Source organism: Elephantulus edwardii, unplaced genomic scaffold (genome assembly GCF_000299155.1).
Source record: "Elephantulus edwardii isolate Elephantulus edwardi_28Jun2011 unplaced genomic scaffold, EleEdw1.0 scaffold00003, whole genome shotgun sequence".
Taxonomy (NCBI): Eukaryota; Metazoa; Chordata; class Mammalia; order Macroscelidea; family Macroscelididae; genus Elephantulus; species Elephantulus edwardii.
Genome location: NW_006399753.1, coordinates 10,593,369 through 10,610,043, shown reverse-complemented (window position 1 = coordinate 10,610,043; position 16,675 = coordinate 10,593,369). Strand labels below are relative to the sequence as shown.

General features: G+C 43.5%; 1 protein-coding gene across 2 annotated transcripts in view; it reads right to left on the bottom strand.

Moving 5' to 3' along the window:
* ADCY8 (adenylate cyclase 8 (brain)) overlaps positions 1–16,675 on the bottom strand; it is a 225,251-nt gene that overhangs the window by 38,392 nt on the left and 170,184 nt on the right. The window contains exons 10-11 of one of the 2 annotated variants that reach the window (XM_006879284.1): positions 12,404–12,605; positions 10,271–10,360 (exon numbers count right to left, since the gene is read on the bottom strand). The exons of the other annotated variant lie outside the window; for it this stretch is intronic. Of the exons in view, the coding sequence (XP_006879346.1) occupies positions 10,271–10,360; positions 12,404–12,605 (292 nt within the window). The remainder of the gene's footprint in view (positions 1–10,270; positions 10,361–12,403; positions 12,606–16,675) is intronic. 2 annotated transcript variants of the gene reach the window in all.

The following is a 16,675-nucleotide window of genomic DNA, read 5'->3' as shown; positions in this document are numbered from 1 at the left end:
GTTTCCACACTGAGATGGGCAAACATGGGATAATCTCAGGTGAGGGACTGACAAATATATTCAACTTCTGTAACTGTTTTAATGCACTGTTGTTGTTTGGTTAGATGCTGTTGAGGCGGTGCTGACTCACAGCAACCCTAAGTACAACACAAGGAAGTGCTCCGTGCCTGGGCCAGACTCCCAGCTGTCACTATGCATTAGAATCAGCACATCCAACATCCTGTTCAAGCTCTCATAGCCATCATTTCTTAGGAGTCAAAAGTATGTCTTTAAAGCAAAATGATAAGGTGATGGAAAAAAAGTCAATAATATCATGTATGATATTTAGATACTGTGAATAATTATCCCATACATCTGACGCATATTCAGCTTGACAATTTCTAAGTACACTCTGGCATTCTGGGTCATGACTCATTATTACAAATGATCGACGTCTTGCTACTGGTACATGCTCAGGGGAATGGGTAAGAAATCCCCAAACTCCCCAAGCAGCCATGGAGGGGGCATTTATTGATTTCTGAAAACAAACTGACTCATTCCTTCATCCTTTCATCAAATGCTGATGGAGCCTTGACTCAGAGTTCCCACTGAGGGAAAGGTCCCAACATCTTTGTGGTGCTTGGGGTACACAGACAAATGAAGGCATTATCACTGCCCCCAAGGAGTCCAAAGTCCAGTAAGTCCTGTACTTTGGCCCTTTCCTTCCTAATAAATGCAATTATATTCTTGTCTGAAACTGAGATGTTCTTCAAGATCTTTCTTTCTTTTTTAAATTTTATTTTATTATTTTAAAATAATACCGCCAAATCTGATCTGACTGGTACAGGAGACTGTCCCTCTTTCTCCAGCAAAGCGTCTGGCGGATTTGAACCATGCACCTCTGGGATGGCAGTGCAGCTTCCTGCCACTAGGCCACCAGGGCTCCTTTAAGATCTTTCTTTGGGAATTTTTAAAATAGGTAACTTGTCTTGGTGAGGACAGTAGGGACTAAGGTCATCCTTTAGAATTTATTTTCTCCATCCAGAGACACTTTTCAAATTCTCCATTTGTCAAAGGAAAGGACTTTTGATCTTAGGGGTCCTGCTTGATTGTTAAAGGCATCATGACAAAGATGGTGAATAGTTTTCTTTATGCAAATTTTGAGCCATGCAGTGAATCAAAAGCTACTGAAACAGCTGTGCCCTCTGAACCAAAATTTATGGAGGACACACAGTTAACATAAAGAAAAAAAGCAAACGTGTGATCAAGGCATGGTGTGAGGCACTTGGGTTCAAAGCGAACATGAACAGGGGCCTGAAAAGAGAAACAGACACAGGAATGCTTATGGTAATACAGTACATACCATGCCAGCGGGTGATCAGATACGACAGGAGTACTGAGGCCACGCTGAGCATGGCGAAGCATCTACAGAAGAAGGGAGCTGGAACTGGACTTTGAAGGCAGTCCAATTTCACAAGACAGAAAACTAGAAAGAAGAACAATCTGAAACAAAGGACAGCATGAATGCCAAGGTACAGAGGACGAACACCCCTGTGCCAGGAGAACGGATCCCCTGGGCTCCAGTGTGTTAGAGAACCAGAGGAAGAGAGCAGGAATGGCAGTGTGCAGAAAAGTTGCAATGTTACAACCTCTTCCCTTCTCTGTCTCGACTCCTGAACGTACTGTGGGCCAACAGAGCCGTCCATTTTCACAATGCATTGGAAGTTTACACCCACTCAATCAATTGTATCAGTGTGTTTTGCCATCTCTGTCATCTCTAAACTGCCTTGCTTTAACACCACAATGACCTTTGATTTGGGTTCTAACATTATTCCCAGCTGACTGATATCTGAGGCTTCGGGTGTGGCGTGAGATGGGCAGGAATGTCTAGAAGATACTCCTATGAAGCCTCGCTTTTCTAGGTGCTTCAACGCAATGTCTAACAGGGTCATCAGGTGCTACCACTTAGCTTTCCCTGCAAACTCCCTGCACAGCTGTATTTATTAGAGACTCGCTAAAGCCCAAGTCATAGTTTTTGTCCCACAGGCAGGACTGTTAGGACTAAAATTTTTTTAAAAAGAGTAGAAAGGATAAAGAAGTCATAAACCACTGTCGCTGCCGGGAGACGATGATAAAGTTCGCCAAGTCCCTTCTCACATTATTTTCTAATAAAGCCTGTTTTTAACTTATGCCAGGTGAGGTTGTCTTCATCCACAGTTCTAAGAGGTTAAGTGAGAGGTCCAAGGCCTAAGACCGTAAGGCAATGAGGCCCAGAAGTGAAATATGTACGTATTAATTATCTTCTTAGCAAACTTAAATCAGAAAGGCGATTGTTATTTTAACAGAATCAAGCACGGATGGAAAAGGTCCACTGCCTTGCTAGGGATCATAGAGCTAGTGCTTGGTGGAGTTACTAACCAATGTCAGGTTCATCCAATGACCAAATCAATGCTGCTGTTATGTCGTAACCCTTCACTGTGATCCCTCAGTGGCCTAGTGGTGAGATCTGTCTCGTGATCCCAAAGGTGTGTGGTTTGAACCCACCAGCTGCTTTGTGGGGGGTAGACAGACAATCTCTTCCCAGGTGATTTTACTGCCTCAGAAAACTTTCTGGAGCTTCAGCTCTGAGTTGGTACTGACTCAACAGCACACACCACCACCACTACCTCACTCCTGAGGGGGCATCAAGTGGTTCCACAGATGTTTTCAAAAGAAAACCTTCCTCCAACCCTGAAAGCAAGTAAAGGAGACAGTTGTTACTGTCCTCTTTCAACCAGACCCACTGCCATCGAATGGATTCTGACTTACAGAGACCCTGTAGGGCAGAGGAGAATTCCCCTATAGGGTTTCTAAGGGAGTAATTTTAGTAGAAGTAGTAAATTGTTTTTTCTCATGGAACAGCACGTTAGGTTCGAACTGCTGACCTTCTAGTTAGAAGCTGAGAGCTTTAAGAATGGTACCACTGGAGGTGTCTTCCCCATGTAGCAGAGGAGGAAGTTGTGACCTTTGTAGGCTTTTTGATATATTTAAGATCACACAGGTATTGTGGGTTTTACCCTAGGAGATCAGATGCCCTAATTCCTATGACAAGAACAGTTCTTTTACAGTTCCAAGCTGACCATCTCATTCCCTTAATTAGACTGGCCCTTTTCTGAGCTTCACATTTTCCATCAAACCACTCTTCTGGTTCTAAAGTGGTATTCCATCATCAGCCCAGTGGTACCAGCTGGAGACCCAACAGTCATCTTTAACTTCTTCCTCTCCCTCATTCACATCATCAAGCTATCATCGGCGCTGCCTACACTACATTCAGAACTCTATCTTGGCTTTTTTTCCTTTTCCATTTATTTGGTTATTAACCTTAAGAAAGCTACTGCCCCTCCCTCTATATTTTTGTGTCAACTCTTTGTACCCTTCAAAACATGCTGGTGTGGAAATTAAAATCCGACCAAGTCACATCCCTGCATACACTCTCCAAGGACTTCCCAAGTCTTAGAACAAATTGTGACTCTCTTACTTGTATAATGTTCACAGTCCCTGAAACACAAGGATCTTCAGTAGGCAAAAGTCCTGCCTGGTTTCTGCTGTATTCTCAGTGCCTTGTATGATACTTGCCATAAAGCTGATGCTAATTAGACATTCACTTAAGAAGGAGCAAAACCATTCCATCTGCTCTCCAGCACAATGATCAAACTCTCAGAAAGGTTTAGAGCCCTACTCGTGTCTTTAGTTTCACCTTCCATTACTGCTCACCATGCACCCTTTGCGCCACCATCTGAGATATCTAGGATTCCTGACTGCATGTACCATTCAGATTCCTGCTGGTCCACGGGGGTAAGTACAGGTCTGTTAACAGAAAAGTTAGAAGTCTGAACCCACAGCTGTTTCATGGGAGAAAAAGGAATCAGTCCGCATCCATAAGAATTTAAAGTCTTGGAAACTGAGTGGGGCCTTTTTTCTCTATTCTACAAGGTCACTGTGAGTCTGAATGAACTCTAAAGATGTTGGGTTTGCTTCAATGAGGTAGATTTTGCTTTATTTCTTGACCACATTGTACTGTTAGTATGGCTTTTGGTTCATTTAGGATAATGTTGTTAATACCATCAAGTTGACTACGACTCATAGTCACTCTATGAAGTACAATCTTATCCTTGCCATATCCTGCCACGTCCTCATGAACTTTGATACACTCAAGTTCACTGGTATAGTCACTCTGTCAATTATCTTGTGGAAAAGTTTAATTTTATGGTTTGATTGGTTTTTTTGTCCTTCATGTCCTTCCTTTTCATTTGGGACTCCAATTATACATATATTATGCAGCTTGAAGTTGTCCAACAGTTCACTGCTGCCATTAAAATTTTACTTCATTTTACTTTTTCTATTTTATTTTAGATACCTTCAATGCCATTTTATTCCCCTTCTGAAGTATCTAATCTGTTGTTAATCTCATCTGGGATAGTATACATCTTCCATATTACTTTTTTGAACACCTAGAATGCAGGTATAATAACTGTTTTGTTGTCCTTGTCTTCCAATTATAACATATATGCCAGTTCTGAGATGGTTTCCATTAATTAACTCTTTTCTCATGCTGAGTCTTATTTTCCTCCTGACTAATTATCTTTAAACGGATTGAACCTTGCTAAACTACTGTACACAGGGTCGTTATGAGTTGCAGGTGACTTGATGGCACGTAACAACAACAACAACAAAGTTGGTTATATTTTTATGAGTATTTGTAGGGAGATTTTAAAAAAAAAAATTATTGTGTGTGTGTGTGTACGGTAAAATCGGACCTGACTGGTACAGGAGGAGATTGTCCCTCCTTCTCCAGCAGAGCATCTAGTGGATTCGAACTGCTCTCCTCTGGGACTGCAGTGCAGCTTCTTGCCACTAGGCCACCAGAGCTCACCTGAAAGGAGCTTTTGAAGTGTACTCTCTGGGGAGTTTTGTTTCTAATCCAAAAGCTTCTCTTCTCTTGGGATTCAAATCTACCAGTGGCTCTGCATGAGGAACGTGGACCGTCTCCTCTGATGTCATATACAGCCTTGGAAACCCAATGGAGGATCAGCTATGAGTTGGAACCAACTCAGTATTTGTTCTGGTAAGTTGCAAATAACTAGAAACAGTTTGTTCTTTTTGGATTTTACCTTTAATATTTTTTAAGGAAGCGTCAGAACAGCATATAGCGAAAGGATAATTATCCACGCTACTGAAAAATAACCTTTTGATTACTCCATCTAGTGCCCCGTGATAATGATGTGTTTTCCTCTTGGGTGGTGGGGATAATCACTATTCCTTCTGTAAGTTCTAGGCACTAGTTCTTTCAAAGATGATTCCTTCCCTAGACCGGAATAATTTCCTCCCATGTGTGCACTGGCCTTCTGCAGATTAACGAGTTTCTCTCGGTGTGAAGTTCTTGTACTGTGTTCTGTAAACCCTAGTCACATTTGTTTCCCCAGACTCTCTTAGCTATGTCTACACAAATTAGGGAGTCGACATATGAGTTTCCTCTTCCTGAATTGCTGTCTGAAAATTTTCTTAATATGTAATTATTTTTGCTTCATGTGGAAGATAGATCAAATCCCTGTTAATGGACTAGAAATTTCCCCTCCTTCTTCTTTTAAAAAATATTAATAAACGTGAACTCTGGGCCAGGGCTTTTGGGTAATTTAAAAAAAATTGTATACTAATATCATCTCTCTCCAAAGCAATTTATAAATGGGAAGGGGTGGGTTCTTTGTCTTCTCTAGATAAATAAATTCTATAAAGGGTGAAATATAAGTATTAAGATGATACTACAGGGGTATAGATAAGGAGTTCAGGTAGCCAAATAGGAAGGCGGTTTGGATCCCCCAGCTGCTCCATGGGAGAAAGATGGACAGTCTCCTATCATGAAATTTACTGCCTCTGAAAAACCACTGGGGGATCACTATGAGTTAGCTGATTCTGACTTGACAGCACATAACAAGAAGAACATAGGGTACGTAAGAAAACCTGGTGGCTTAGTATGTAATGTGTCATATTGCTACCAAATGTCAATGGTTCAAATCCACCCAGAGCCATGGGAGGAAAATGAGTGGTCTGCTCCTGCAAACTTATACAGCTCAGAAATTTAAGGGAGGGTAGCTGAGTCAGATTCACCTTGAGGGCAGTGGGTCTGGTTTTTTTAGGACCTGGGTTATTCAGATGATACAACCTAGCTTGCAGAAAATGACGAGGACCTGAAGTGTTTGTTGCAGAAGATACAATGTTACAACCTTCAATATGGATTGCATTTCAACATCAAGAAAACAAAGGTCTTTACTACTCCTCAATGGGCAACATCACCATAGAGGGAAAAAGAAATGAAACTGTTAATGATCTCATGTTGCTTGGATCCACAATCAACACCCTTGTCAGGAGATAAAGAGATACATTGCTCTGAGCAAGTCAGGTATCAGGGACCTCTTCAAAGTACTGAAGAGCAATGATGTCAGTTTGAAGACTAAGATGCACCTGATCCAGGCCATCCATGGTCTTTTCCATTACTCGCTATGTATCTGAGGGCTGGACAATGAATAAGGATAACAGAAGAAGTGATGACTTTGACTTGTGGTGTTGGAGAAGAGTATAGAATACCGCATGGGTTACCAAAAGAATAAATGGGTATGTCTTGGAAAAGGTACATCCGGAGTGGTCTTTGGAGGCAGGGATGAGAAGCTTTGTCTCTCATACTTTGGAAGGCTATTCCTTAGAAAAGGATATCATGCTTGGAAAGGTGGAAGGAGGATCAGTGAAAGAGAGGAAGACTCTTAGTGGTCTAGAACGGCATCGTGACTGCATCAATGGGCTCAGGTGGATCACAGATGGTGAGGATGGCACAGGATAAGACAGGAATCAGGTCTGTTGTTCAGAGGGTTGCTATGAGTCATATTTTATTTGACAGCGCCTAACAGGAATATGAATGGCAGTTGAGTCTACTAAACAACACATCCTAAAAATTAGGGCCTTAAACATTGAGTAGAACTTAAAATAGCACTGAAAATGTCACTGAGTTAAGTCTAACTCACCAGGAGCCTCGACAGGATCAGCCAGACACATTATACACTAGGAGAACTTAAACAGGTGATGATAAAAACCGAGGATGTGCAAAGACACTGTGATGCAAACACAGAATAAACCTGGCTCTCATCAACCCTTTAAAACTACAGCAACCTCTGATTGCTCTTGAAAATAGAAGAAACCATTTATTTGGCTATACAGGGGCAATTAATAAAGGGACTTGATTCTAAAATGCTCAATGGTTTTCCAGGTGAGTATCTGGAAAACTACCTCCAGGAGTCTAAGAGATCACTCATCCGGTTTTTTGCATGGGATTAGCATACATCTTGCTAATTTACATAAAAAAGAAATCCTTTCTCTTCCTTAGGCTGTCTCTCCAATTATAGTTGGAATATGGCTTTCTTCACAGCCACTTCCTACAATTTAACTTGTTTTTTTTTCATAACTGGTAAGCTTTCCATATACAGTAAAGTTGTATCCTACACTACATATTACATATGCCAGCCTCTTTCAAAGCTATCAAATCATTCAGAAATGTAATAACTTTTGGACTGGGCACTAGTTCTCATGGAGTGAAGCAGAAAGGTCAGGTGCAGAGATGAGGAAACTATGAGACTCGGGGATGAAGCGCTTTGCAAGTGAGGATGCCATGAGTAAGTGTGTCAGACAATCAGAATGTCTGTGTTCTTCTAGTTCCGCCTGGTAATCCCTCGGGAGATGTAGTACTGGCTAATAGATCATGAAGGCAAACGGAGGGCCAACAGTAGTTGATAATGGAAAAAGCCTTCATTCCTGGTTGTTAAGCCCATGGACTTCCGGCACCCAAGAGCATGACAGCAATTGGCAAACATCACCTGAAAAGGGCCAGATAGTAAATAATTTCGCTTCATAAACCCTATAACCTCCACTAATAACCTATGCTGTTGCAGTATAAAGCACCTATAAATAATTTTGAATCAACAGGTAAAGTTATAATCTAATAAAAGTTTTTATTTAAAAAAAAACCCTGCGTATGGTGCTGGGATCACAGTTTGCTAGGTTTGGGGCAAGATGACTCAAAAAGAAGTTAGAGAAACTTCAGTTCATATTTCTATCATCTTAACTTTCATTATTTCTCTCTTTTGAGTATGTTTAATAATGTACATGAAATGTAACACTATACCATCAGTGTATAACATAAGCCCCCAGCCCCTGAAAAATCTCAAAAAGCAATCCTGCCATCTACCAAGTCAGCTCCAGCATATACTGACCCTCCGTTTGGTTTCTGAGGCTGTAAATCTTTACAGAAGAGACTGCCCATCTTTTTCTCATAAAGAGGCGAGATTTGAACTGCCAACCTTTAAGCTAAAAGCCCATTACATTAGGCATTCCACCACTAGGGCTCTTGATGTAACATATAGATGAATACATTGGCACTGCTGTCTCAAAACCTTTGAAACGGAAGTAACACATAACATTAATTTCTGGCATTTCTTAAAAAGTACTTGTGTAAAGTATTGTTAGAAATTCTTCTCATGGATTAATGACTTAACCCTCACTATCAACTGAGGAAGAAATATAGAAATGAAGCTACATGATAAAAAAGATGTTTGCCCATCACTTTCTTAGAACTGGTGAACCCTTGAGTGCTGTGGTCCTGAGCTTGGAAGTCCAGGATTGAGGCTGACATGATATACTCTGTTGACTGAGAATGAATTAGAGGCACAGTTTGTTATCCCAGGATATCTGTCTGCCTCAAGTCAGACTTCATATGAGGAATATAACACAAGCTTAACTTAGAAAGGTGGGCACTGTGAGAGCATGGCCTCACTTAACTCCACAGTAACCACGTGAGGACATTATTACTTCCTGGCCCCACTCCTGCCCCAACTTTACAGATGACAAAACTGAGGCTCAGAGAGATTAATAACTAATTTCAAAATCCAGTGCTAGAAAGAGAGAGGTGAGGAGGGAAAGAAATTCAGCTTTGCCTACCCATAAATATCTGACCATGTGCCCCCTGGGACAGTGCCACACATCCTTTCAGACCTAAGAGTTCTAGAAGAAGGTGGTGTTCCCTGAAGTCCACTAAATCAGGGCTTCCCTAAAGGCTTGGGTGGAAGAAGTCCCAGGGCCACAATCCTGCCCTAGGAAGCAGTCAAACAGGAGCCAGCCCTCTCCATCCCTGCATTTCTCAAAGGAGCACGCACTTCCTCCTCTGGGGATGGCCCTAATGTCAGAGCGTGAGCCCAGGAATGAGGAAGGTAAGATCTGAATTACTCTGTCAAGCTTGAGAACTGACTTGAAAAAAAAGATGGGGGGAAGAAAGATGGACACAAGGATGAAAATCAGACAGGAGCAGCACTAAGTTATGGAAACTTGGGAATTTAGTGAAATTAGGTATACAAGGGAGGTGGGGGGTAGCAATCAACCTTGTTCTCAGCACATTGTTTTAAGACCAGCTTATGGGTCTAGATGATTTTAGAAGAGACCGCAGCCAGCCTTTTCTCCATCCACACGTTGGGTTGATCTTTGACTTTGGCAGCTTCTTAGAGAACAAGAGTCTACCCAGGATGTCAGGGTGGGTTGCTGGGTTCTGATGAAACATCTCAGATGTTCTTCCTTTTGACCCAGAACTTCCAAAGCTCTGCGTTGCCTTGTGTCTGGTTCCTTAGGCTGACCTTAAGGTCCAAGGCCAGCCCAATGATGAGGCCATGACCAGAAGAGGGATATAAGTATGTTACGACGGTGAGTGTCTCGTCTGGTTGGGAGCACTCCTGGGCCTAAGGAATTCTGGGGATTCTCTGTGCAACCTGGAACCAAGTTTAATTGTAGTTTTCTATCTCTGTGACTTACCTCCCTCTGTCCCTCCCCTCCTCCTTTTCTTCTCCCCTCCCCCATCTCTCTTTCCCTTTTCCAAATGCAGGAAACACTGTGTGAACAATGACTCTCTGCCTGTCAGATCTTGGAGAGCAGCATATTCCTCTTCAGGAGTTTATAGGTGAGTAGAGGAGACATGTGTAGGGAAGAGATAAAGGGAAAGAGGAACCTGAGAGAAAAGGAGGAGACGGGAAGAGAAGGAGAAGCATGGGAGCAGGAGGGAGGCAGAAGGTGGACGCGGGAGAAGGAAAAGCAGACGGGCAGCCAGGGAGGAGTATGGGGAGGAGCGGGGAGGCAGAGAGGAGCAGAGCACGGCCAGTAGCCAATCCCGTGCCTTCTTGTCTATCTATGCCCAAGGCTGGCCAAGGGGATGCTTGTAAATAAATACCTCTGGGTAGGAGCAGATATCTGTAAACACAGCTGAGGAATTGAAAGTCAGGTTCTTCAAGGGTATCGACTTGTCAAAATCACACCACAGCTGCGGATTAAAACAAAAAATAAAACACAACAAAAAACAACAACAACAAAACAAAAGACACAGGAACAAACAAAGTCAGTGTGATGCTAGAATGGAGCAGTGTGCTATCAGCTGGTGGGTTTTTAGGATAGACCGGGCAGCATGGAAGGGGTGCTTGGCTTCCGAATGGGGCGCCAGCCCTGAGTGCCTCTTTTAAAGGAAGATCTGGCTCAGAAAAAGCATTTGCGAGCCAGTCACGGAACCAGGTTGAGACCGCTCTGTGGGCTGCTTTGCTTGGGGTGACCGGAGCAAGCTCGTGGGCAGAGAGCGAGAACCAGATGGCAGGAGGAAAGGCCTGGGTAAGCTCACAGCTTGTCTCCAGGTCAACAGTGAGAGGGGTTCAAGATATCAGGGATCTGAGGGAACACATTTCTAGCAAGGTTCTTGGCTTTGGCGTGGCAGGCATTTCCTAGACCAGCAACGACTCCTGGAGACTTGATGGCGCTCAGAAAATAAGAGCTACTCTTGGCTGAATGTCTCCTCTGTGCCAGACACTTAAAAAAGCCTCACAACCAACTTGTGATGTAGCTACTCCTCTTATCCCCATTTTATAGACAGAAATATGAAACTCTGAGAAGCACAGTAACTTGTCCGGGGCCACTGAGAGGGTCAATGGTAGAGATGTGATTCGAACACTGGTCTATCTGACTCCAAACCTGATCCACCTACTACACCACTGGGGCATGACTGGCCCCAGATGTAACCTTGACCTTGGGCTTGCTTCGAAATCATCCTGTGCCCTGGAAAAGTCCTCAAGATTCAAGATCCTGGTTATGAGAATGCAGGGTAGTGATCAATGATCCTATGAACCTCCATGCCAATAATCTATAAAATATTTATTACATCATGAACCTCGTTAGATCACACTCTTCCCCTTTCTTTGTCCCACAAAGTCCTTCACTCATAATGACAGCCACAGTGAGTTTCAGGCAGTCTAAACTTCCAAGGACAATCTGATAGTGGTGGAAGTCCACAGCTGAGGTCCCTGGCCCTGGACACTTAGGGGATCTTCCTCAGCTCTAAACAGCACCGGGATGCCTTCATCCACAGAGGTGATGCCTCACCTTAGTTATTCCAAGGCGCCAAGTGGGAAACTCAGAATCAGACACATCCCCTCTAAATTCTACCTTCCTGAGTCATGGACAACACAGAAAATACCTACGGCTATCACAGTATCATTCTAGAGAGAGAGAGAGGGGGAAAAGATAATTAAAACACAAATCACTGAATTTAAAATAGTGACAGCTCTCCTGGCAGCTGGAACGCCACCTGAGTTCCACGCATCAGGTGAGAATCAGACTCTTAGGAAGCCATGAACAAGGTGCCCACCCTGCTGCCGAGCGTTTCCTTAGTCGTCGTAGGGGCACGGAGATACCTACCTGCAGGACACAGGAAGGGACCCTGCGGGCGTAGCATGCTACGTGTTGCACAGACAACCAAAAGGCTGGCTGCAGGTGCTCAGGGAAGGGATCTGGGTCATTTGCACCCGCCCTGTCACCACCCCCCAGAGGTACTGCTTAGCATAGCATTGAGCATGGAGCATGGAGTCAGACAGACCTTATTAGCAAGTTATTTCATGTCTCTGAGCCTCAGTTATCTCAGCCATAAAGTGGGGATAATGAGACTTACCTCACGGGGCTTATGTGAGGATTAAACAGGAAAAGGGGCAAAGACCCCATTTAGTGCATGGCACACAGAAGGCAGACTGCCAATAAATGTTAACTCTTATTTATGAAGAGAAGTGGCCACTGACAGTAGGTCTTTGGGAACTCCCATGGAGCAAACCACCTCCTCCGGTGAGAAAAATACAACTGCCAACAGTGAAATGCCAATTCCCACAGTAGCCACATCTTTTAGTCTCTATTCTTAAGCTTGGGACGGGACCAGGCACACACAGGTAGCTGATACCATGGAAAGGCAAAGAAAGAAACTTCAAAGCCTATAAACTCATGATTCTCGACCGCATACTAGACACCAGAAGCCTGGTAGTCTTGGGATGCTTACGATATTTATGATGGCACCCAGGAAATTGATCAGGATGGAGGCAAAGATGATGACGTTCCGGGCCAAGTAGGTCTCGTTAATCCAACAGCAAGTTTTTCGAAGGACGAGGGGCAAACACTTATAATCCTCTGCTGTGGTGATGAGGACCAGGCCTGAGTGCAGCATGATCAGGACGGAAAACTGGACGGCCATTGGCATTACCCTGTAGGGAAAGAGAACGCTGGGTAATCGTGGTCAGTCCTCCAAACTTTGCCAGCTACATCCAGCATCTTCCCCTCCCCATCTTCTGTACCTAATAATTCCTCTAAAATTCTCTTGGATCAAGAAAAGGATTATAAACTGGAGGCACTTTTAAATGACACCCAGTCTCAGACTCTGTATTGAGAACCTTGCAAAGAACATCAAATATTTGGCTTGACTTTTGGACTTTTGCTCCTACTCCATTTTTCCTCCTTTACCATTCACCTTTCTCACTAGGTAACTGCTGTCAAGGGAACGCCACTGGAAATGTGATCTCAATAAACTGTGTGTGGGACCCACATACCATTACCCCTTTAAGGTGGGTTTTATGTGACATCTTCTAAGAAACAGATTTGGTGCCAGTATGACATGACTCAGTTTTGGACAGCGATTACCATGGTTGGCATGGAATATATTTTGTGCCAAGTACTGCCTGACCCCGGGAGCAGTTTGAGATAACTGGAAGGTAGAAAATGAAGTAAAAGTGATTTTGTCCACTAATTCTTTTTTCTTCATTCAATTACACCCCTCATTCAATTACTAATACATTCTTTCATGTGATTACTCAGTGGTTTATACTAATATCAAGCCAATTAAGCAATGTTCTCTGAGCTTTTATAAGTGACAGAACTGCAGTGTTCTCTTATTCATCCAATTGTTATTTTAATATTTACTGAAATTTCACTATGTGCCAGGTATGACATCAGATACTGTGAAGATAGAGCTGAATGTGATCAAGTCCCTGAACTGGAGGACGAGAGGGTTCTGAGAGAGAATCACAACTCTATGGGAAGAAGAAAAACCAACACTTAGCAAATACATGTTCTAGGCTATGTTCGCTTGTTCATTTCAGATAGGTACGATGAGAAGGACCACTTTATAAATAACCAAATTAAAGTGAGGACATACCTGTTCAGTCGTATGATATAGGATTTACACCCAGTCTAGGCCATAGGGAGTTGCACTGTTAACCCTAAAGTGGCAACGTTCTGGGATCTGAAATCTACCAGTGATCTGTGGGAGAAAGCTAATACCCCCTGTGCTGTTTACAGCCTCCCGTGGGTCACCTACAAGTTGGTTCTTGATGGCAGTGAGCTTGAGTTTTTGAGTTTGGCCTTTGGTGAAGAGTATTGACTATGCTATGGGTTGTCAGAAGAACAAATAAATCTTGGAAAAATAGAGCCAGAATGCTCCTCCATAGAAACAAGATTGTAAGACTTCATACACACTTTGGACATGTTCTCAGGAGGGACAAGGATGTGTCAGGAGAAGGATGGCATTCTTGACAAAGCAAAACTACAAAAATTAAAACTCACTGCTGCAAGTCAATTTCAGCTGTGCAACATCAGGCTTCCAAGGCTGTGAATGGAAATAGGAGAACAGCCCACCATTCTCCCTCAGCACCCCCGGGGGTACTGGAGCCAACGGCACCGTGGTGTAACGCGGGCTACTGGAACCGATGGCACCGTGGTGTCGAGGAACGCTTAGCTTTTTCATTTACAGCACAACCCTCGTGGGCTCTGCCACCAGAGCTCCTTGGTAAAAGAATTGTCATCGTGTGCTGTTGAGTCAATCTCAACTCACCACTGACCGACCCTCCAGGGGGTTTTCAGAGTATTAAATCACAGGGGAAGAGAAGGCCCATCTTCTCCCATGGAAAAGCAGCAGGTTGGTGAAAAAAGAGGGATCCCTTAATAAGAGAGACTGACATGAGTTTCAAGAATGGGCTCAAACACAGACATGATCGTGAGGATGGCGCAAGCAGTGGTTGACTCTCCTGTGCACAGGATCACTGAGCTGGAATGCTGACTGCACCCAAGAACCACGGTCTGGCTCCACTCCGCTCTCCTGCCTCATTCTATGGTTGGTGCTGTGAACCAAGTCAGAACTGACTCATGCCTTCTGCTCCAGCAGGTTTTCAGAGGCAGCACATTGCATGGAGGAGACTATTCCTCTTTCTCCGTGGAGCAGCTGGTGGATTTGAATTTCCAGCCTTTGGGCTGGTAGCACAGCTCCTTACCAGTAGGCCACCGCAGCTCCCTTCACTACGCAGAGGCCTATGTAACTGATTGTAACTGAGAACAATAGAGGAAAGCGAGTAGAGAAACTTCTAGGACATGACCAGGACTCCACGGGCTGTAAAGGGTCTGGGGACAAGCATTCTGGAGGGAAGGCCAGGCACAAACAGAAGCCTGAAGAGGGAGAGAGCACGGTATGCTTGAAGAGTTCACGGTGAACAGAGTGAACAGCTCAGGGATTTTCTGGTTCAACAGAGATAGGGGACTTTTAAAAACAAAACAAAACAAAACAAACAAAAAAAAAAACCCAAAGGAAATGTAGCTACACTTGGAGAATTTTGCTGGATTCGATCCTACCCTGCCGTTGAGTGTCCACTTCAGACACTGACACGTTTTGAACACTGTATGAGCTCATGTCCCATAAAGAACAGTTTCTTTGAAGACTTACTCTCTGTTTTGGAAAACTGTGACTTTCTAAGGATTTATGCAGTTCATTTTTCAAACTAACTCCAGGGTCACTATTTTTCTGTTTTTATAGTTCTTCAGTCCTTATAACTGTCTATATATTTAATAAAGAATAGTCACAATAACACTTGACTGGAGATGATATTTTTGACTTACGGGGAGTCAGAGGAGGCTCTTAAGTGAAACATTCTGCTGGCTCATTGGAGGTCAACTGAACTAGCTGGAGGATGGATGCAAAATGAACATTCCTGGGCTCCACCACAGGAGTTTCTGATGCAGGAGTTCATGTGTAGGGTCTTAGAATCTCCATTTTAGCAAACATTGAAGAAATTCCTGATTCAAGTGGTTTGCTGACCACTCTTCAAAAAGTATCTGCTAGGGGTGAGCTCTGGTGGCCTAGAGGCAAGAAGCTACACTGCAATCCCAGAGGTGAGCGGTTCAAATCCACCAAATGCTCTGTTGGAGACGGAGAGACAATCTCCTCCTGAAACAGTCAGATCCGATTTGATGGTACACACACACAAAATAATAATAATAAAATAATTAAAAAACCAACAACAAAAAGTCTCTGCTAGAGAAATAAGTGCATCTGGGAACTTCTATAGCTTGAGCTTGAATTTTCTCTCTGCTGGTCTCTCCTCCCTTTTTTCCTTTGTGGTAAAACAACTAATTAAAGGAGGAAAGAAGTCAAGCAAAGAATATGGTTCAAAGTTACAAGGATCTCGTGGTTGGGCTGCTTTCACCAGATGTAGGACTTCACCAGATCTCTTTGTTGGAATCCCAGAACACTTGATCCTACTAATGCGAAACCTATACTTGGACCAGAAGGCAGTCATCAGAACAGAGAAAGGAAACACTGCATGGCTCAAAATCGGGAAGGGTGTACGCCAGGGATGCATCCTAATCTCCATGCCTTTTCAGTTTATATGTAGAACAGATTATCCGGGAGGCTGGGCTCTATGAGGGGAAATGTGGCATCAGGATTGGAGGAAGATCCATCAACAACCTGTGTTAGGCAGATGACACAATCCTCCTTGCTGAAACTAAAGAGGACCTGAAGCGCTTGCTGCAGAAAGTCAAGGACTGCAGCATTTAATATGGATTGAGGCACAAGATGAAGAAAATAAAGATTCTCACCACTGGGCCGATTGGCAGCACCATGATGGACAGTGAAGAGATTGATATTGTTTACAGCTTTAGTTTGCTTGGCTCCACAATCAACACTCTTGGTACCAGCAGTCAGGAAATGAAAACACGTATTGCGATGAAAAAGTCTGCTGTTTGAGACCTCTCCAAAGTATTGAAGAGCAATGAAGTTACTCTGGAGACTAAGGCAAACCTGATACAGGCCATGGTCTTTGCAATCACTTGCTATGCATCAGAGAGCCGTACAATGACTAAGGAGGATAGAAGAAGAACTGATGCCTTTGAGCTGTATTACTGGAGAAGAGTGTTGAATATACCATGGACTGCTAAGAGAACGAACAGGTTTGTCCTGGAGAGGGTTAAACCAGGCTGCTCCTTGGAGGCAAGGATTCTGAGGCTTCAT